This window comes from Zea mays, chromosome 2 (assembly GCF_902167145.1).
Source record: "Zea mays cultivar B73 chromosome 2, Zm-B73-REFERENCE-NAM-5.0, whole genome shotgun sequence".
In the NCBI taxonomy this organism is placed as follows: Eukaryota; Viridiplantae; Streptophyta; class Magnoliopsida; order Poales; family Poaceae; genus Zea; species Zea mays.
The window spans coordinates 201,945,662-201,967,239 of NC_050097.1; the positions used below are offsets into that span (position 1 = coordinate 201,945,662).

The 21,578-nt window shown below is 48.4% G+C and overlaps 3 protein-coding genes across 7 annotated transcripts; 2 read left to right on the top strand and 1 right to left on the bottom strand.

Annotated features, from left to right (window-relative positions):
- Positions 1-226: 226 nt before the first annotated feature.
- On the top strand, positions 227-3,017 carry LOC103647612 (uncharacterized). Of its 4 annotated transcripts, none has more exons than XM_008672121.2 (6): positions 227-509; positions 700-866; positions 2,043-2,118; positions 2,220-2,292; positions 2,374-2,515; positions 2,619-3,017. In XM_008672121.2, the coding sequence occupies exons 1-5, from the start codon at positions 338-340 to the stop codon at positions 2,492-2,494; spliced, it is 609 nt and encodes a 202-aa protein (XP_008670343.1). In that variant the 5' UTR covers positions 227-337; the 3' UTR covers positions 2,495-2,515; positions 2,619-3,017. The 4 variants fall into 4 exon arrangements, with proteins under 4 accessions (XP_008670343.1, XP_008670342.1, XP_035821328.1 ...); XM_035965435.1 differs by having other exon boundaries at positions 249-509; positions 2,217-2,292; XM_008672120.2 differs by having other exon boundaries at positions 2,374-3,017.
- Positions 3,018-5,686: 2,669 nt separating this feature from the next.
- On the top strand, positions 5,687-9,592 carry LOC100383258 (putative subtilase family protein). Of its 2 annotated transcripts, none has more exons than XM_008670172.4 (11): positions 5,687-6,148; positions 6,258-6,352; positions 6,468-6,565; positions 6,712-6,870; positions 6,982-7,093; positions 7,189-7,732; positions 7,854-7,951; positions 8,032-8,271; positions 8,348-8,462; positions 8,578-8,782; positions 8,860-9,591. In XM_008670172.4, the coding sequence occupies exons 1-11, from the start codon at positions 6,083-6,085 to the stop codon at positions 9,018-9,020; spliced, it is 1,893 nt and encodes a 630-aa protein (XP_008668394.1). In that variant the 5' UTR covers positions 5,687-6,082; the 3' UTR covers positions 9,021-9,591.
- Positions 9,593-19,471: 9,879 nt separating this feature from the next.
- Positions 19,472-21,350, bottom strand: LOC100285052 (uncharacterized). Its single transcript, NM_001157947.3, has 4 exons — positions 20,714-21,350; positions 20,460-20,573; positions 20,190-20,331; positions 19,472-20,094 (listed from the first exon to the last, which is right to left on the bottom strand). Exons 1-4 carry the CDS (start codon positions 21,289-21,291, stop codon positions 19,924-19,926), a joined length of 1,005 nt encoding a protein of 334 aa, NP_001151419.2. The 5' UTR covers positions 21,292-21,350; the 3' UTR covers positions 19,472-19,923.
- Positions 21,351-21,578: the final 228 nt, after the last annotated feature.

Consider the following 21,578-nt stretch of genomic DNA (forward strand, 5'->3'; position numbering starts at 1 on the left):
GACTTTCTCATAGTGCAAATCTGAAAGCACCCCTGGACCTGCTTTTAGTGGCTTTTCGGATGAAACTATAAAAACATATATCGAAGAATTTTTAACGACTTTTAGTATTTTCCACCAAACGATTTTTAGCTTTTTAACAGCTTACAGCCTACAGCAGCTTTTTCCACAGCTCACAGCCTACAGCAACTTTTTTCACGGCCACAACCCAACCAAATAGACCCTAAATATTCCGTTTGCTGGTGTATGCCTGGACAGTTTCTCTCTCTCGCTTCGATAGCTAATTTCGCCGTCACCCGCCGGACAGACACGGAGGTACAGGAGCGAGGGGGAAAGTGGGATGGTAGTGGGGGCATCATCGGTGTCCGGCGCCGCGGCTTCCGGAGGTACCTCTGGTACGGCTCCGCCGCGGAAGGGGAAGTCGTGCAAGGGCTGCCTTTACTACTCGTCAGTGCTCAAGTCCCGCGGCTACAACCCAATCTGCGTTGGGATCCCCCGTTCCATCCCCCAAGGTCACAAACCCTAACCCGATACGCCGGAGCTCTGCAGTCTGTTTGATTGATATTTGCAGCCGAATCCACAAAGTTGTTTGCTTTTGTATGCGAATTTATTTCTTTGAAAGTTGAAAGAAAAAAAGAAGTCTGACTTGAGTTACGCCTGACCCGAAGATCTCATGAGGCTATTGATGATTTGGTGTGTTAGTTCCTAACTACGTGGTGGATGAGCCTAAGGAGGACGCGACAGCGCAGGGGCATGATCTCAGGCGGTTCAGGTACGGGTGCGCGGGTTACTCCATATTCGTGAACAGGGACGGCCAAGGTGGTGAGGGCGAGGGCAAGACGTTGTTGCCGTATTGCAGGGGCCTCGAGGTTGGTTTTCCTCTCCTTTCACAATCTGAGAATCTCTGAACTTAGCATATTTTCCTTTTCTTTTTCTTTTTTGGCCAAGGGCCCAATGCTGCTGCCAGCACGTGTGTCGGTGTATCTCATTTGTTTCTGTTAAATTTCATATCTAGGAAAGATAGCACAGCATATGGCCATATGTGGTGACTAGTGAGTGATTGGAACATAGTACAGGCCAGGAATTTCTTCAGATTTTGTTGTAGTATACCAGAATTTCTCATTTGTTTCTCATATCTAGGAAACATAGCACAGTATATGTAGTGTGTGATTAGAACATAGTACAGGGTCACGAATTTCCTCAGATTTTGTTGTAGTATACCAAAATCATGACCAGTGAGTATCTTGCATCCTTCCCTTCATGCAAGGTTTTGCCAACATTCTGACAAATCAGCAGGCCATATAACTCATGTAAGAACAGGATTTATAGCTTATAAAGGTTTATGAACAGTAATTCCGTGATTAACTACACAGATGCGTGATAATGCTAGTGCATATACAACCCTACAACTACAAGGGTAGACAAATTTTGTTACCCTCCTAGCAGGAGAGGTGTTCCATTACTGTTGCCCTTATGTTTGCTATTGCTTTGAAAGTTTCTTTTTTCTTACCACACCTTTTTGTTGAATCTTGACCTTCTTTTGAGTGTTTCCTTCTTACCACCAGCACCATCATCACCATATGAAAAAAAAAACAGTTCTGATCTAACCCTGTAATTTGGTTTCACCTTTTGACTGCCTCGTGCACTACAAAGAATCACTGCTTTGATTCCTAATCACCCTGAAAAGATTCATCAGCAGATATGACTTATGTGAATCCTTTGGTTCAATCCCACTGAATATGAATGAATGGTAACAAAAAAAAACTACTACCTCCGGTGTCGAATATTTGTCGCCCGCTAGTTCATTTTTAAACTAAATTGCGACAGATAAAAAAGAACTGAGGGGGTACATATGCTTTGTTGTCAGATTCTGTTCTTGAGAATGCTGTGCTCTTTGAATGCAATGAATGAACTTTCTACCTCCTAATAGCACGTATAAATTTTAAGATTAACTAATAGGTGTACCATACGTTTTATATTTGTTGAAGCTTATCATATGATAAGCTTATGTGCAGTCCTAATAGGAGTGAGAAATGTCCCTGCAGTTATTGGTGGACAGCAGATTGGTCGAGAGAAAACCATCCGCAGCTGAACAAGCTCCAGCACATGTTACAAAGGATGGTATGTGAAGTCTTCTGTTGATGTTATATCTATTGCTCCATCCTCTTCTAAAGATGGAACTATTTGTTCCTACTGAGCACGTTTCATGTTTCCTTTAGCAGCAGCTACCACCCGCTCTCACCAACAAGGACAACAGAGACCTGCGAACTTGTCGAGGCAGGAATTCTTGGAGAGGAAAGTTACTGTCCATAGCTTTTCTCTGTCCCCAGCCCCCACTAGGATATATTGCCTTGCTGATGTATACGGATGGCACAGGTTTAAGAAGAGTGCTGGACTGGTCGCTTCAGGGGTCGCGAAGAATCTAAACAAAACGGCCAATTATATCAAGGAAAATATTCATGACATATTGTACCACGATCGTCGCCCACCAAAGTAGTAGCCATGCCGACTTGCTGAGGTATATCATCTATGCTCAAGGTTGAGAGCTGAAGAAATGCCTTGCTGCTACTGGAAACCTTACACAAGTACTACCTGAATCGACCCCTACTCTTGTATTGTAGTCCCAGAACGAAGCACAGCAGCCCCAGCTCCGTCACTGATTATGCAAATGGAGCCTTCCAGGATTCCAACTTCACTCGCTTTACTTGCATAATCTTGTAATTTAGGGCTGCATATGTACATGCAATTTAACTTGCTGCTTGTTTGAAGCGGAAAATCAGATTTCGTTTGGTGTAATCGGAAGACGATGATATTGGTTGAATTTTGACTGAAAATTCGAGAAACAGCATTTCTCGATGAAAATACACGGTTTCTCGGTTGAGAATGTTAGACAGCGCAGGCAGACTTGAGAATGTTAGACAGCGCAGGCAGACGCATCGCGTGCTGCTCGCAACAGGGGCGATGTATTCTCTTCATTCATTGGTATTGAATATTGATGGATATGAAGATCTATTTTCTTATTAGAGCCTCGAGATAGCACATGTATGGATGTATGGTATAGGTTTTGGTTTCTGCACAGATTTGATGTTCTCGGCAGTTCCTTCTCCTGTGTTGTTGCAACTGGATGTGATTATGTGAACGACTCTACAAAAGTTATATACCATGTGCTCGATAGAATGCCGCTGAGATATCTCGTACAGGAAGCCAGTCTTAATTCCTATGTAGCACGACAATTTGATGAAATTGCTTTTAAGGAAAGGTATGCGATGTAATATACTGACCGCCATATGTGCAGTAAGTGCAAACATGTTCAACTCCTATCAGCTAACATTCTATTCCCAACTTATAAGTCTCTGTGTTTGACATTTGGTTACTCCATGCTATGCAATATACTGACTGACATATGTACACTAAGTGCAAACATGTTTAACTTTATCAGCTAACATTCCATTCCCAATTTGCATATAAGTCTATGTTATTTGACCTTTGGTAGCTTCATGCAAATTCAATTTTATGACCTTGTATGCATCTGTTATGGAATGTAGTATGCTTGCTACATTGATTTGGAGTCTGGAACCATATTAGGTTTGAAGACTAAAACAACACCAAATATGCCCTCCAGGGTCAACGTTTCTATATGTATTTTATTTGTGCTTCTACGTACGTAATGTTTAATTGAATGTTGTAGGTGTGGTTTTGATGTTTATATGATTATATAGTGTTGTTCATCTTCAATGTTGCCAAATCTTGCATCACTCCCGGCTGATTCTACCGTTAATAGTCTTCGAAGTTGTAGGATGTTTATTTTTATATGCCCAGATAATTATGTATATGTCTATTCAGTCTTCTTAAGACAATTTGTGTAAATATACCTAATTTTAGTCGTCGAAACAAGCGTGCAGAACTAGCTCTTGTCATAATTGACCTAACTGTGTTTTAGATAGTTTTGTTTGCTCTAGAACCAACTATTGATCTATCTTTTTGTAACACATATGAATAGCTTGCTGAATTATCACTTATATTATAAAATATTTATGTACATAATATTGTTGTCACTAATATTACAAATTCTTTTTACGCGCAGGGCGCACGTCAAATACTAGTGTGTAAAAAAAGAACGAAATGGTTAACCTGCTCCTGGCCCAGTGATCAGTTGAATGCGCTGACGGTTGAATGGTCGTCTGTGCTGCCAGATCCCACGGTTGAATGGTCGTCTGTGCTGCCAGATCCACGACCCAGACCTGGTCTTGTTTTCTCCTATGTCTATTGTCTTGACCAGGGATAAACAATAGTTCAGTCTTAGATCATCCAAATCTACTAACACCTTAATGACTTAATGTGGATGTGGAGTACAACTGAAAGCAGCGGGTGGTGGCGGGTGCTCTGGCTGGTGTCATGCTACTCTGAAAAGTGTTCTGTTCATTCATGAGGCATTAATCTGAGCATTGACCTGAAGCAGGCTAGGCTATGCACTGGTACCGCCTCCATTGACGCTGCCATTCTGTACTTGAGGCTCGCTGGAAACACACACAGAGAGAGAGAGAGAGCAAAAAACCGCTGCAACCAACTTTTCTCAGATGATTTGTACAGTACAAAAGGTGCAAACTACTTTTCACGGAGGAAAGCAGCCGGTCCCTGGCGAATGGTGAACATCTCCTCTCAAACGGTCAAACCCTTGTGTGGCGAACGAGGGGACGTGGGGCGGCGGCTCCTGCCCTGCGAGGCTGCACCCCCACTGCCGCCTGCCGCTCAGTAAGCCTGCTGCCACTCATCCAAAGTTCCAAACGCATGGCATTGGCATCCACTACTGCCTGGGGTTTGAACGTTGAAAAGGCGGACGAAATCTAGCGACGTGTGCTGCTGTAAAAGTTCCAAAGCATAAAAGCAGCATGCCCGGCCATTATCTATTTTTTTAATCAAAAGGTGAAAGAGGCACCCACTCCGGCCACTCGTGTTAAAGTCCACACTGCTCGGTCAACTGGTTGTCTCTGTGGTTGGTGCTGCGTCTCCGCTTATTTTGTTTACTCGATCCGATGTCACCAGATCTACACTGGAATGTTTCTATTTTATCCTTTCCTGGGACCAATGGTCGGTCTACTCACTGCCTAGCTAGGAAGTATATATAGTATCTTATGCAAAACCTCTTCATCCAGTTTGGCAATCATCACACGTGTGGTCCGACGCCCACGAAGCAAGGATCCTATAACCCGTCCATGTGTCGAGACGAGAGATTCCATGTACCTGTCGGGCACGTCTCCGCACTCAAAGGGAAGGGAAGCGAAGCGAGATCCCAAGAAAAGCCCGAAATTAACTTGCAAAAGCAAGATAGACGGCCCACACACTGGAACACCATTTTATTTTAGCAAGTGCTTGTGCTCGGGGACGGGGTAGGTGCCCGCGAGCCTAACGCAACGTTCGCCGCAACCTCTTGTTTGTGGTAGTCAAATTTTTTCCTTCCATCCACTGATCCACCCATCACGAAAATGCGGAGAGAAAGCAACGCGAGAAGGGACCGAAACCCTCCACCACGGGCGGGGCCGGGGCCGGGGCCGGGGCCACGGCACCCCCGCAGCCGCCGCACCGCGTAAGCTTGGGTGCACTCGGCGTTCTGGCGACGAGCACGACGCATTTGGCCCAAGCCAACACCACACGAGTACACGACCACACCGGGGGTGCGCGCGCGCACGCAGAGAAGAGAACATTTTGCTTTGCAGCCAGAGGAGAAGGATGGACGGGGTCGACGTCGACGACACCAGTCAGTCAGTCACTGAGCCAGCATCTCCATTAAAAGAAACAGAGGGCGACCGACGACTGGCACGTCGCTGCGTCAGGACGGGGAAGAACAGAGAGTTAAACAAACCTATCCGCGCTGCAACAGTGCGGTGTTTGAATCCAATCCAGCCAGACAGCCGAGAAAGCGAGCAGCCTTGTTCCTATACACTGTAGTCTAGTTTAGCTCCCCCCTCAAACCACTCCACCCGGTCCGTTTCCCGTCCCACCCGCGTCAGCTTCGTCTTGCTCTGAGCTGCCGGCGACCTGCTAGCTAAGCTACCTCGCTCGCACCTGGAGCCTGGTGGCGGTGGCCATGGCGGCCCTGCTGGGCCTTTTCTTCCTGCTGCTGCTCCAGCTCGGCCCCTCTTCTTGCAGCAATGTGAGCGACCCTGAACTGAGTCCTGGTGGCTCAGCTTCCCGATCCACAACGACCACGAGCGGTTCTTGCCTTGGCTCTTGCTTGAATGACGCGGTCCCGTTTCCTGCAGGTGTACATTGCGTACATGGGAGAGAGGAGCCCCGAGCTGCGCCCGGCTCTGGTCCGGGACGCGCACCACGGCATGCTCGCCGCCCTCCTTGGCAGGTGAGAGGCCGCCGCCGCCACTCGTTATCTTGCATTGGTCCAAAGCCTGGCGATTGCCTATCTACGATGCCCGCGCGCCCCTAACGAGTCAGTGTCACGGTGTCGGGCTCTGCAGCGAGCAGGCGGCCAGGGACGCCATCCTTTACAGCTACAGGCACGGCTTCTCCGGGTTCGCCGCCACGCTAACGGACAGCCAGGCGGCGCGGCTCGCCGGTGAGCTCCTCAAACTTCACTTGTCTCTTGCTCTCTGGTTGGACCTTCCGCTTCCGTGTGTGTTTGATACTGTGATGTTGACGAAACCCCTGCTGCTGCCTGCTCTCCTGTGTGTTCTGGCTCAATTTTGAACGGCGGCATCGAAGATTCGCCTGGGGTTGTGCGAGTGGTGCGGAACCGTGTTCTTGACCTGCACACCACCAGGAGCTGGGACTTCATGCGAGTGATGAGTCCGTCGCACTCGGCTGGAATCCTCTCAAACAGTAGACTCGGTGAGGATTCCATTATTGGTGTGCTAGACACTGGTGAGGCGATTTCCCTTCATTTTTTTTCTTTCTTTCTTTTAGTAACAGCTGGGATTAGGACTGACATTTCAGTTCGAAGTCTGAGGTATCCTGGTGGCTCGCACTTTGCAGGAATATGGCCAGAGTCGGCCAGCTTTAGAGACGACGGCATCGGCGAGGTTCCACGGCGGTGGAAAGGGCGATGCGTCGCCGGGGACAGGTTCAATGCTTCCAACTGCAACAGGTCTTGCCTGCAAAAGATTTTATAGCTATCGTAAATGAGGAGGAATTTGTGCTGGTGGTTGTCCTGGTAGTGACTTCAAATTCATGATAGGATAGGAAAATAATAGGCGCGAAGTGGTACATCAGAGGCTACGAAGCCGAGTACGGGAAGATGAACACCACCGACATCTACGAGTTCATGTCCGCGAGAGACGCCGTCGGGCACGGCACGCACACGGCCTCCACTGCCGCCGGCGCTCCGGTAGCCGACGCGAGCTTCAGGGGCCTCGCCAGCGGCGTCGCGAGGGGAGGGGCGCCCAGGGCAAGGCTGGCGGTCTACAAGGTGTGCTGGGCCACCGGAGACTGCACCTCCGCGGACATCCTCGCTGCCTTTGACGACGCCATACATGACGGCGTCGACGTGCTCTCGGTGTCCCTGGGCCAGGCACCACCGCTCCCTGCATACGTCGACGATGTCCTGTCCATCGGATCCTTCCACGCTGTCGCGAGAGGGATCGCCGTGGTCTGCTCCGCAGGGAACTCCGGGCCTTATTCGGAGACGGTGATCAACTCGGCGCCGTGGATCGTGACCGTCGCTGCCGGCACCATTGACAGGACTTTCCTCGCAAAGATCGCCCTCGGCAACAATAGCACCTACGCGGTAAGAGTTCCATCTGATATATTTTTTTTTTTTGGCTTGAGGTCGTTGTTGTAATGCAAAGCTCGTATGCAAAATATCCGTGCTCAGTTGTTCGCATTCTGAGATGTCTCCGACGGTGCAGGGTCAAACGCTCTACTCTGGAGCGCATCCTGGAAGAAGCATGAGCCTAGTCTACGCTGAAGACATTGCATCTAACGACGCAGACGATACAGATGCAAGGTAAACTTTTTTTTTGTCGTGCTCAGCGTCTCCCGATCAGACTTTCAGTTCGAATTCCAAACCGGCTCACGTCTTTGCAGAAGCTGCACTGCAGGATCCCTGAATTCTACTCTAGCGAAGGGAAAGGTGGTGCTTTGCTTCCAAACAAGGGCTCAGAGATCAGCTTCGGTGGCGGTGGAGACCGTCAGGAAAGCTCGTGGCGTCGGTGTCATCTTCGCCCAGTTCTTAACTAAGGACATCGCGTCTTCATTCGATGTTCCATGTGTTCAAGTAGACTACCAAGTTGGAACAGTTATACTCGCGTACACTACTAGCATGAGGTATATGCATACAGTGCCGTTTCAACATGCTGTTGCTCTCGGCAACTCGCCACTGATTTCAAGTTTCCACACACAGAAACCCAACAGTTCAGTTTGGCTCAGCAAAAACAGTTCTTGGAGAAGTGATCGGCCCAGAAGTCGCGTATTTCTCGTCTCGGGGTCCAAGTTCTCTGTCCCCCTCTGTTCTGAAGGTAAAAAAATATATATATATATCCTCCGGTTCAACAGCTGATCAAAACTTCTGCATTAGTGCCTGCTGTCCTAGTAGTTGGCTGAAAAAAAAAATACCTGCACCTTCTTGTGCAGCCAGACATCGCTGCTCCAGGCGTCAACATTTTGGCCGCATGGACTCCCGCCGCCGCCGTATCATCAGCCATTGGATCCGTGAGCTTCAAGATCGATTCAGGAACCTCCATGTCCTGCCCGCACATCTCAGGAGTCGTTGCTCTCCTCAGATCACTGCATCCCAACTGGAGTCCTGCTGCAGTAAAATCAGCGCTTGTCACAACAGGTAACGCGGCCATCTACTACTATTTTTTTTCTCTCTAAGCAAAACAAGTCTTGAGGCCTAAACAAGCCAGCGCCTAGCGCCTTGCCTTTGCAGCCAGCGTCCACGACACGTATGGGTTTGGGATCGTGTCCGAGGCAGCACCGTACAGCCAGGCGAACCCGTTCGACTACGGAGGTGGTCACGTGGATCCGAACCGAGCTGCGTACCCCGGTCTCGTGTACGACATGGGGGCGTCTGACTACGTGCGCTTCCTTTGCTCCATGGGCTACAACGTCTCGGCCATCAGCTCCGTGGCTCAGCAGCGTGAGACTGAGACCTGCCAGCACGCGCCCAAGACGCAGCTGGACCTCAACCTGCCATCCATCGCCGTCCCCGAGCTGAGGGGCAGGCTTACCGTGTCAAGAACGGTCACCAACGTCGGCTCGGCATTGTCGGAGTACAGGGCTCGCGTGGAAGCTCCTCCAGGGGTGGACGTCTCCGTGCGCCCCTCGCTCCTGGCCTTCAACTCGACCGTGAGGAGGCTGGCGTTCAAGGTGACGTTCCGGGCCAAGCTGGTGAAGGTGCAAGGGAGATACACCTTCGGCAGCCTGACGTGGGAGGACGGCGTGCACGCCGTGAGGATCCCTCTGGTGGTTCGCACGATGGTCGGCAGGTTCTACGCCAATTCATGAGCTAGTTAGTTCGTGTTTGTGTGGTGCTGTGTGTTACCTTTCGCTCACCACCGGACCGGTGATGGTGAGACGGACAAGATGTAACCTGCTAATTTGTTCCGATTCTAATGGCATTGGTGATTGGTTGGGGTTCTTTGGCTAGAATTCGACCACTGATTAAGATGAGCAAAACTGAATCTTTTGTGTTTGTAATAGACCATAACTTCTTCTTGTTCAATCTAGCATATACGATATACCACAACAGGCACGAAGGTACCTAAGAATTGGTAGCGGCGTGTGTGACGAATTCTTAGCTTCGGAAACTTAAAATGGGCAATGACGAAAGTAAGGAAAGGCGATTTGCTGTAAATGTTTTTGACTCTGAAAACGGTGCTACCTACAGTACAAAACGGTGTTTTACATCACCGTATGCACGATCTGTTGAAGAGTTTTACGGTTTATCTCTTCTCTCCATTTCCAGTGCTCTCTTTGTGTGGCCACGGATCACTGATCAGGTCCAGCATTAGACATTTCTGAAACTGAAAAGACGAAAGCTGTTCAACGCCGAGAGAATAGAGTCGAATGCTTCTGGGTTCTCTGCAAAATGCGGAAACGTACCTCCTCCTATTGAGTCTCTGCTAAACAACAGCACAACAGCAAAATTAAGCCATTGGTCCATAAGACTACGCGCGAGCAGGAAAAACATGTAAGACTTTATACCTTTGGTCCTTGAAACACTTGGACAATTTCCCCTGCTCTAGGCTTCTAGCCTGAATCTCTTTTAGATACTCAACCAGTATGCGTCGCCGGTAAGAACCAACTTCGGCCCTGTTTAGAATTGTAGTATTTTTGCGGTTTTGAAACAATATTATGGTATTTAATGATACTATAGTATTGGAGCTCAAAATGTGTTTGGTTTTTACAGTCAAAACTCAGTTTTAAATACCGTGGTTTACCCAAAACTGTGGTATTTTTAGAGTTTTCGAAACTCCACTCAGGACCTCAGTTTTCTTCTCTTCTCTCTACATATACTTTATTTTTCCAATAAAACCAAACAGATCTCGGTTTTGAGCAATACTGTAGTTTTACTGTGATAAAACGATACCGTAGTATTTATGTCATGTACAATTGTAAACTATGATATCTCAAAACTAAAGTATTTTAAAATTGTATTCCCAAACAGACCCTTCATGCAGAACAGAAAGAGTATGGAAGAACATATGTCAGTGTTATGCTCAAGACGAGGCCCTTCTCCCTGTAACATCCAGATGTCTGCGTATCTCTCCATACGAATGAAAACTTTCTCCACTCTCTTGTTAATAATGGCATAAAGACCATCTGGCGAAACGTCTCCTTTTCCTACCATAAGTAAGCCTGTCAAGCGACACCTGTGTTAGGATTTATGGGCTTGGCCCAATTAAGATATTCAAAAAAATCCCAGAAAATCTCAAGCCCATACAAGAGGATGGCTAGAGGATAGGTGGAACCATTAGCACCATATTGCTAGCTCTAGTGGAGTAGAGCTAGCTTAAATATGGAAGCCACACTCACTCACCAAGTCATGGATGAGAGGAGAGAGTGTGGAGAGCCACGCGCGCGCGCTCGCTTGCCTGGCCGGGGCGAAGGGCGCGGGCGCACGACATGCGCGTGAATGGTCCGTCGAAATCCGACCCCTCGCCTTGCGGGGGCGCGGCTACCTTTTGCCGTTTGATTTTTTGGTTTCTTGGCTGTTACGCTTATCCTAACCGATCGCTATAAAATCTCAACTGATTGCGAGATTTTCGTGGACGGATAAGCACGGGGGTCGCGGACTTGGCCCTATAAAAGGAGCCCGGCAGCCAGCCTCCAAATCATCCCAGATCCAAGTTCGCTTTCGCCTCTCTTCATATCTGAGCCGCCTTTTAGTTCCCTTCGTCCCGACCGCAGAGGTGCATCTGCGATCAGAAGAGCAGGTCTCCGGAACCCTTCGTCTTCTAGATCCTGCACCGGGAGAGGGCGAATAAGGTTTTTGGGAAGCGTCTTCACGCGACTGCTCGTGATCTGCTGACCTCGTCGACCCTGCTGATTTCGCTACTTCGACATCGTCGACCCTGCTGATTCCGGCGCGTGCCATCTATCAGTAAGTCTAATCAGTACGCATCATCTGATTTGACTTGTTAGTTCAGTTCTTCTGATTTGGTCATGATTTATATTCGGAATTTAAACTGGAATTTGTCTAATTATTCAACAACCTGTTCCACTCGTCCTCAGGCGGTGCATTGCGCACAAGCTCCATTGATCAGATATGATGAGTTGATGACTTAGGCCTGTTTCAATCTCACGGTACAAATTTTAGCTTCCTACTAAACTTTAGCCATATAAATTGAAGTGATAAAGTTTAGTTCCTTAGAATGTTTGGACTACTCTAATAAAGTTTAGCACATTAAAATAAAAAGACACATATGACCCTAATGCGGAGAGAGAGAATGAGGTTGGAGGGTATGAGTGGAAAATAGGGTTCACTGGTCCACGTTTAGCTACTTTTAGCACCCCCTTGAATAGCTTATGAGATAATATGTGCTAAATTTTATCACACAATAAGACTAGATTGCTAAAAGTAGCTAAAAAAACTGCTAAAGTTTATCTAGTGGGATTGAAACAGGGCCTTAGTAGATGATGGAGCAGCAGCAGCAAAGCCTCTTATTCTAAGCAAGTTGGGTAATTTAGAGTTAAAAACACAATAGGACCGTCATGGTTCGGAAACATAATAGTTGTTTTTCTATAAGGTCCTGTTCAAAACTATTGTTTTCTATACTGAAACACAATAGTTGTTTTAGTGCAAAGCACCGTGCAAAGTAGTGACAAATCGTTGAGAAAATAATAATATTAATAATAATAATAATAATAATAATAATAATAATAATAATAATAATAATAATAATAACAATAATAATAATAATAATAATAATAATAATAATAATAATAATAATAATAATAATAAGGATCGATGCTGACAAGAAATACATCCCCTAAGTTAAGAGTAGTAATGGGCGTGGTGTAGTTGGGGGTACTGGAGAGACTTCAGATTAAAGCATTATAAGTTGTAAAGACGGCTGTTTAGATAACTGCGGCTGTAATTAATAATAGAGGCAAAAACATATAAGGGGTGTTTGGGAGTGAAGTTTTTTTAAAGTTTTAGAAGAATACTGCAGTATTCTAAAAAACTGTAATATTATATACCAAAAGGTGTTTGGCAAGCCAGCTAAAATCTTTGTTTTCAAAACTAAAGCCCTGTTTGGAATTATAGTATTTTTGCAGTTTTGAAACAATACTATGGTATTTGATGATACTATAGTATTTGAGCTCAAAAGTTGTTTGGATTGTATAGTCAAAACTCAGTTTTAAATACCATGGTTGTCGGCGTTTCGAGACAGGGGGGTCCCTAAGCCGACGAGTGAGTGTGCTGCGTGCCCCAGCCCAGATGGGTCGAGCGCGTGGGCGAGCGCGAAGGGGGGAGAGGCGAGGTGGCCGGAGTCGAGCGTGAGAGAGGTGGAAGTCCCGCGGCCTTCGTGTTCGTCCCGCGCCCAGGTCGGGTGCGCTTGCAGTAGGGGGGTTACAAGCGTCCACGCGGGTGAGGGAAGCGAGCGGCCCCAAGAGAGCGCCTGTCCCGTCCTCGGTCCCGCGCGGCCAACCTTCTCTAAGAAGGCCCTGGTCCTCCCTTTTATAGTCGTAAGGAGAGGATCCAGGTGTACAATGGGGGTGTAGCAGAGTGCTACGTGTCTAGCGGAGGGAGAGCTAGCGCCCTAGGTACATGCCAATGTGGCAGCCGGAGAGATCTGGGCACCCTGCTGGCGTGATGTCGTGGCTATCGGAGGTGCGGCGGAGCCTGGTGGAGGGACAGCTGTTGGAGCGGTCGAGTCCCTGCTGACGTCGTCCTGCTTCCGTAAGAGAGCTGGGGGCCGCCGTCGTCATAGAGCTTGTGGAGCGCCATCATTGCCCCTCCGGCGGAGCTGGCCGGATGGGACGCCGGTCTTGTTCTCCGTGACCCGAGTCGATTCGGGGTAGGATGATGATGGCGCTTCCTGTTGACGTGGCGGTCTGTGCCCTAGGCAGGGCGACGTGGGGGTTCCTCCGAAGCCGAGGTTGAGTCTGCCTTCCGTTGCCGTGGCCGAGCCCGAGCCATGGGGTCGGGCGAGGCGGAAGTCGTTCGGCCGAGGCCAGGGCGGAGTCCGAGCCCTGGGGTCGGGCGAGGCGGAGTTTCGTCGTCTTCCAGGTCTTAGCCCGGGTCCGAGCCCTGGGGTCGGGCGAAGCGGAGTTTCGTCGTCTTCCGGGTCTTGGCCCGAGTCCGAGCCCTGGGGTCGGGCGGAGCGGAGTTCGCCGTCTTCCGGGTCTTAGCCCGAGTCCGAGCCCTGGGGTCGGGCGGAGCGGAGTTCGCCGTCTTCCGGGTCTTAGCCCGAGTCCGAGCCCTGGGGTCGGGCGGAGCGGAGTTCGCCGTCTTCCGGGTCTTAGCCCGAGTCCGAGCCCTGGGGTCGGGCGGAGCGGAGTTCGCCGTCTTCCGGGTCTTAGCCCGAGTCCGAGCCCTGGGGTCGGGCGGGGCGGAGTTCGCCGTGGCGCCTTTGGCAAGGCCTGACTGCCTGTCAGACTCACTCTGTCGAGTGGCACTGCAGTCGGAGTGGCGCAGGCGGCGCTGTCCTTCTGTCAGACTGGCCAGTGGAGCGGTGGAGTGACGGCGGTCACTTCGGCTCTGCCGGGGGCGCGTGTCAGGATGAAGGTGTCAGGCCACCTTTGCGTTAAATGCCCCTGCAATTTGGTCAGTCGGTGTGGCGATTTAGTCAGGGTTGCTTCTGAGCGAAGCCAAGGCCTCGGGCGAGCCGGTGATGTGTCCGCCATAAAAAGGGGGCCTCGGGCGAGACGGAAGTCTCTCGAGGTCGGCTGCCCTTGGCCGAGGCTAGGCTCGGGTGAAGCGTGATCGAGTCACTCGTGTGGACTGATCCCTGACTTAATCGTACCCATCAGGCCTTTGCAGCTTTATGCTGATGGGGGTTACCAGCTGAGAATTAGGCGCCTTGAGGGTACCCCTAATTATGGTCCCCGACAATGGTTTACCCAAAACTATGGTATTTTTGGAGTTTTTGAAACTCTACTCAGGACCTCAGTTTTCTTCTCTTTTCTCTACATATACTTTGTTTTTCCAATAGAATCAAACAGATCTCGGTTTTAAGCAATACTGTAGTTTTACTGTGGTAAAGCAATACCGTAGTATTTATGTCGTATACAATTGTAAATTATGGTATCTCAAACTACATTATTTCAAAACTACATTCTCAAATAGGCCCTAAAGTATTATAAATACTGCAGTTTTTTTAAAGTATTCTAAACTTAGGTTTATATCTCAGTTTTCTGTGTAAAACGCAGCGCGCGCATCTCTAACGCGTGCAAAAAAAATACTTTGCTTCCAAACACATTTATATATCCAATACTGTGGTATTTTAAAACTGTAGTATTTTAAACTGTGGTATTGTCATGACTAAATTATACCGTAGTATTTCAAAAACCATGGTTTCCAAAAACTTTGTTGTGAAACAGGGTCTAAACTGTACAGATTAAATCCAAGGGAATGGCACACAATGCTGCGCACGTGTTGCGGTGTTGTCCTAGCCCAGCAACAGTTCCTACGTACACCCCAGCACTGTGTGCCACTAGCTGCCTAGCAGCTGGTGGAGGCCGAACCCTGCAAGACAAGTCCTGCGTCAGGTCGCTGCCGCGGCAGCAACGCCATGCGCACGCGGCATGGTGCAGTACTGCAGTGGGAGCTGTACACCAGGGTGCAGTCGAGTGGTTGCAGGCATGCAGTCTGCCATCCGGCACAGTAACTTGTTGTCCACTGGGACTGACCGACCGCGGGCATGCTTACAGGCCATAATTGGTGGGACGTGGGCTCGTAAACAGGTGTAGGTCCCACTCCCACATTCAAGCCGCACCTTCAAACAAAAACATACGTGCTCATATCTTCAAATTTTAGCGAGAGTTTCATTAACTTTTAATGGATGCGTTGTATAGCGTCATCAACTTTAAAAAGTGCTACAGGTCAGGTCCACGTACGCCGCCACCTGCACACCAGGGCTGGCCGCTGCGTTGCCCCCCCCCCCCCCCCCCCCCCAAGCTAGGTAGTCGCGCGCGAGCATGTCAGGACCTTGGAGTAGCTCATGGCGTCGACCGAGTGGTGGCGCGCGCCATCGCAGCGTCGCGGTACGCGCACGATGCGGCGGTGTACGCGCGATATGGCATGAGGACGAACGCATGGCGATGAGGCCATGACCTCCTAGCGTGTGCTTATGCCACATCCGCGTAAGCTGCTCTCGATCCATGCATGGGGCTTCTTCCTAGCTCATGCTCCGCTCCGGTCTCCGCCTAGAGGTGGTAATGGATCATGACCCTAATACTTGCTTCACAAATCAACAAAGCCCTTAATTTTGTTAGTTCAAAATTGTATTGTTTTATGATCCGGCCCTAACTTGACTCGATCCTTAAATTTGCTAGGCTAAATTAAATGGCCCGTTACCACCTCTATCTCCGCCTCCATTGTGGTCCCCCCTGATCGCCGAGACGCTGGACAATGTGGCGCCTATGTGACCGTTGAGGCCATGCTTGCCGCAACTACCAATGGCAGCGACCTGGACTAAACCTGAATGGCGTGATGTTGGTGCGGAAGAAACCTCCTCCTTCTTCTTCTTTTCCTCGCGCAAGCTAAATAAACGAAATCGAAATTCGCCAAAAACAAAAAAGCTCACTATCCCATCCCTAGTGCTTGTTTGCCTGAGACTGTCTTCAACGGTGAACGCCTCCCTCCCCCCTCCCATTCTGTAGCGGCAACAGGATCCCCCTATACACTGCATCGGTTCCCCCTTCAATGCCCTCAATACCACAGCAGGCTTCTCTCTCCCTCTCCGTCAAGCGTGACGCTAAATCGTCCTCCCACCTCGCTGTTGTCGCCGAGTGCACTGCCATGGACGTCATCGTCCCGCTCCATAGGTTGCCGCGCCACCGAGCAGAGAACCAGTAGTTCAGTTAGCTGTAGCGCAATGTATATTTTAGTAGCATGGTGGGATTTAGAGAGATGGTATAGAGGAAACCATTGCAGAAGGTGAATATATAGGGGGAGAGAGGGTGATGATGTGGCATGGAAATAGGATATAGGGGGAAAAATTTAGGGGAAACCGCTGAAGTTTGTGGCAGTCGTCATCCACAAGCCCAAGCAGTGCTACAAGTGACAGGGAGATGAACAGCTCGCCCGTAGTGGGGATTTGTGGCAGGCACGGTGCTTCGTGGAATGGTACTGGCAGTCCAAGCTCTGCGCATTTCCTTTTTAAAAAAACGTCGTACGGAAAGAGTAGAACTAAACATAAACCTACAAGAATTCCGATGAGGCGGTAAGATGAGTAGTAGAACTTTACATTTTTTAATAAAAGATACGTGGTGTGGTAAGATAATCTTTTGTGGTGGTGGGCAATGGCGAATCACTGTCATACCGTACAGGGAAAACCAAAACATTTTACTTCTGATGAGGAGGAGTAAGCACTAATTCGCACTCTTATTGTACATAACATACACAACTAGTGAAGAATTATAAGACGCACTGAACGACAAGTTTGGTGTGTCTAATGCTTGCAGCGAAATATATATCGTAAATCAAGGTGTATCACCATAAAGTAGTTGGTAACACTTCGGTAGAGAAACAGATGGTAACGATACCACTCCTTCCGATGCGTCCAATGATCATCCAATCATTATGCGAGGTCTAATAAGCAACAATTAAATTTAGAGGAGTGCTCGTTTTAAGCGATACTTTTCATAGTTTTGAATGTAGACTAGTACCTAATGATGTTATATCTTTGCTTTCGCACATTAGAAAGCATCGTATAAGTACTTGGAGAAAGTTTTGGTGGCGTGGGGAAGACCATATTCTACCATATTAAATTTTTCATACTTAAGGATATAGAGTTTTGCTTCTTTTTACCGTTGGTGTGCCCTCGTCTGAATCTTAAGGCTTTTTCATATTTCATGTGCAAATTCAAGTCTTGGATTGATCGAAGCATCTTTGGAACAATAGCATTATATACCACATTAAGAGCATGATCATTTAATTGCGATTTTCCTCCTCTTTCTGTGTTAGGCTCTTTATATCAAGCACTACAAATTCAAACAAATCATCTTCCTCTAATAACCATATTTTTTCCCATCAAACTGGGATGACTTGCCAACATGATTAGTTGCCATCTTTTACACAATAGGTTGTTAATCCTCAAAATTAACGGAGACCCTAGTTTTGATACCAATTAATTGGACCTAGATGGCTAGAGGAGGTGAATTACTTACGAAGAGTACCCTACAAAATGACAAGGCACGCCTCAAAATTTGATTAACACAAAACTGGTGTCAAAGAAACTACTTTGCAGCAGCACTGAGCAATTAAATTTTATTATATTTTTCTCTTTTAATGTTTAGCATTTTATCTGTACCACTATATAATCCATCAGTTTAAACTTTGCAAAATTTACCCTACACTCATAACCTTCACTACGTGCACCAAATAAATTGCACCTATACCTAACACAACATCAAAACCAACAGTTCATATTGCTAAATAACACTCTCTCTCTTCACTCAAACTCAATGGATAAAATTATTTGGATCATCATTCATCCCTCATTCTACGACCCCGTCGCGCACACATTTCCCCCTCCCCCCTGCCCCACCCTCTCTTCGCCTCACTCACGGCGTCGCCTGTGGATCTCCCCTTTCTAGGATGCGTAGCGTTAGCACACGCTATATGCTACTTATTCTTTATCATCATCATTATCGTTTAATGGTTGGTATTTTTTACTTAATCTTTGATTTGGACCAAACTAAGCTCATTGACTATACTAGAAGCCATGCTAGTTCATTCAGTTTATTAATTATCAAAAAACACTTATAAAGCTTCCAAAAAAAACTAATAAAATGAGACTCCAAAAAAGCTATTTAACCACTTAGAAATTAATTAATTTATAGATAATTTTTGAGCTAGAAATATCTGTTTAGAGATAAAGGGAGGAGTTCAATTGAATCTGGTGGTTTGGTCATCTGTACCAAAGTAACACAGGTACTAAGGCCCCGTTTCTAAATCTCACAGGATAAACTTTAGCTTCCTGCTAAACTTTAGCTATATGAATTGAAGTGCTAAAGTTTAGCTTCAATTACCACCATTAGCTCTCCTGTTTAGATTACAAATGACTAAAAGTAGCTTAAAAAAAAGCTGCTAAAGTTTATCTCGCGAGATTGGAACAGGCCCTAAGTTTTCGTGCAGGATTCCATTTTTGTTCTAAAGGGAATCTAAGTTTGAGTTAATACTGAACCGATCCACCGAGCACACAAATATAGAATCCTGCATGTAACATTATCCGCCAACACTGATAAAACAAGCGTGGTGAATGAAACCGAAAGATAGATCTGGACCAAACCTGCCGAAACATCAATAAACAAAAATAGGACAAAACTAGACTCAAAGATGAGAAGAGCAAGATCCAATCTGACAAGGAGGACTGGAGGTCGTCAGAAGATCTGCCGAAACCAAAAGTGGGTCCTAGCAACGAACGTTGCCCTTCTGATGATGCGGACAACGAACGTTGCCCAGTTGCCCTTCTGCCGAAACCAAAAGTGGGTCCTATGACAATCTATTTCTCGTGAGTGCAAGAACAAGAGTAGTAACATAAAGCTTCAGTACTAAGGTAAGATGAATTATTCACACGTACCTAATCATAACCAAAATTTATCAAAGAACCAAAGCCAACTATTAATACAAAAAAAATGACCACCGCAGAGTTGAAGAACCCAAATCGATGATTTTTTTTGAAGATGGCAAGTAATTAACAAGCTCCGTTTCTGAGTCCATGTCTGCACTCAATGATTACAAGTTCCATTAGTCCCTAGTGTAAAACAAACATGATATTCCATGTCCCTTCAAGATTCAAGGAACCATTTTTATTCATCATACCACAGGAAACTAGGAGTCAAGCAATTAGATGAGGCTGTTATCATCATGCAGAGGAATCAAAGCGCTAGAATTAATCCATATGCCGGGAAACAAGCAGGTTTTTAGCCTGCTAACACTAACAACACCGGTACTCAAACCTCAGACGCCTCAAAGTAAACACACACATAGACTAACAGCCTAACATGACCAAATTCATATAGTAGTATACATACATAACCGGACAACCTAAGATTCAACACTAAACTTAGTAGTTCTGAGTCAAGATCGCTAGAAAGCACATTGATACGAACTGAGAGCAATCCACAGACAGATTATGCAAAGACGTCAGACGACTCCCCGTATCGTGTCTCACATTCTATCCGCTCCAGATGAGCCATCGTATCGTATCTCCCGTTCTATCTGTTCCTCCCTTAAACAGAAACAGATAGAACACGAGATATGAAACGGGGTGGCCAGGATACAGGCAGCGAGACGACGGATTAGTTCTCATCACTGGGACGCGAACGGGTAATCCGCCGACCAACGACATTCATGGCTCCCTCGGCAGGCCGTGTGCCGTCGCGCGGAGGCTCAAAGCGCACTGGCAGGTACTCGTCTGTGTCGCAATCGAAGCGCGACCCAGAAAAATGGCTGACCAAGTTGTCCTGCCCCTGCAGGAATCCAAACGGCCAAAGCATGCAGCACGTCAGTCCGATGCGCCATGGCGGCGGGAGGTCGAAGACGGAGGCAGTGAGCGGAGACTCACCTGTAAATCAGCGTAGTCGACTGCGCAGGTCTTCGCGCTGCTCTTAAAAGCCCACAGGTGTCCATGGAGGTGCGTCCAGAGCCGACGGGCCGCCTCCGGCGAGGTCATATTCACAAATGCGTAGCCTTTGTTTGCACGGCTCCTGGTCAAACGCAACGAACGAGATCAAGGTCGCGGATAGCGTTGCTAGACGAGAAGGCCCATTACTTACAACAACGCAAGGGTATAATATGGCAGGCAGATAGAGGAAATGTATCGGCCGGTAATTACCTGAAATCTACCACCAGGTAGAGGAAATCGTATTGCGACCTCACCCCGCCCGGCGCGATCTTCTCGTTTTCGATGGAGCAGTGTTGGTCAAGGATATGAATCAACCTCGCCCTCCTGCGCGCGTCGTAAAAAACGAATCAAGTAAACCGATCTTCATCGAATAATAAAACGGGATTGGTACTTGGTAGAGCAAAACCAACTAGTACAAATGCGACGACGAAGAGAAAGTAAACATGGCAGGCAGGCAGACTCACGTGAAATCGTTAGGGATGTTTCGGATCATGAAACTGGTAAGCTCGGAAGTAGGATCGAACAGACGCCGAGGCTTGGGAGCGCTGCGGGTGCGGCGGACACGGCTCGACCGTCGCCCGTGCCGTGGACGGGCAGCCACGCTCCGCTTGGCGGTGGGAGGCGGCGTTGGAGCGGCGTGGCCTGCGGTGGGCGGCGGCGCAGGGGGCGCCAGCCGGTACGGGAACGACGTCGGGAGGGACGTCGTCGGCGAGATGGGCGGGCTGGTGACCGCGAGCACGGAGCGTGGGGACGGCTGGTTCGTCGCCGCCTCGTTCGCGTTCCCGGCGGCGGCGCTCGCAACGCAGGCCAGCGGGCGCTGCACCATCCCCGTGGCGGTGGCGCAAGGGACCTGCGGGACGCTCCAGCAAGGCAGCGGCGGAGGCGGAGGTGGCGCCAGGTGCGGCCACGGTAAGAACCGTGGCGGCGGCGTGGGCATCCAGCTGATATACGTAGGAAGCCCGGAGGCTGGCGGCGGCGGGATCCATGGCGCGCCTCTCTTCGTCGGGATGTAGGCTGGGGCTGTGTGGCTGAGAGGCGCCATTGGTGTTGCTTTGGTGGTGGCGGCTTGGTTCTGGCGAGTCGGAGTCGGAGGATCGGATGGAGGAAGAAGCTAGACGGGAGTCCAAGAGGTATAAAAAGAGGGGAGGAGGCGATCAGACGTGTGCTGTCGTCTTCTTTCTACGCTTCTGCGGATGAGTCCGCAGACGAGACGGAACGCGAGCAATGGGTTTGTGTCACTCGACGCTAGGGATGGCAGAGGACGCTAGGCTAATGACGTAGACGTATAGGGACGTATGATTACGAATCCGTTCCATTAATGCACAAGAT

Bases quoted from the DNA above. Each gene is read 5' to 3' on its own strand.
- LOC103647612 (XM_008672119.1), top strand. From the start codon at position 338: ATGGTAGTGGGGGCATCATCGGTGTCCGGCGCCGCGGCTTCCGGAGGT. The intron at 2,119-2,216 runs GTATGTGAAGTC...TGTTTCCTTTAG, and splicing joins AGCACATGTTACAAAGGATG to CAGCAGCTACCACCCGCTCT. The intron at 2,293-2,373 runs GAAAGTTACTGT...CGGATGGCACAG, and splicing joins AGGCAGGAATTCTTGGAGAG to GTTTAAGAAGAGTGCTGGAC.
- LOC100383258 (XM_008670172.4), top strand. From the start codon at position 6,083: ATGGCGGCCCTGCTGGGCCTTTTCTTCCTGCTGCTGCTCCAGCTCGGC. The intron at 6,353-6,467 runs GTGAGAGGCCGC...CGGGCTCTGCAG, and splicing joins CTCGCCGCCCTCCTTGGCAG to CGAGCAGGCGGCCAGGGACG. The intron at 8,272-8,347 runs GTATATGCATAC...TTCCACACACAG, and splicing joins GCGTACACTACTAGCATGAG to AAACCCAACAGTTCAGTTTG.
- LOC100285052 (NM_001157947.3), bottom strand. From the start codon at position 21,291: ATGGCGCCTCTCAGCCACACAGCCCCAGCCTACATCCCGACGAAGAGA. The intron at 20,332-20,459 runs GTAATTACCGGC...GCGTTTGACCAG, and splicing joins TACCTGGTGGTAGATTTCAG to GAGCCGTGCAAACAAAGGCT. The intron at 20,095-20,189 runs GTGAGTCTCCGC...GGATTCCTGCAG, and splicing joins TCGACTACGCTGATTTACAG to GGGCAGGACAACTTGGTCAG.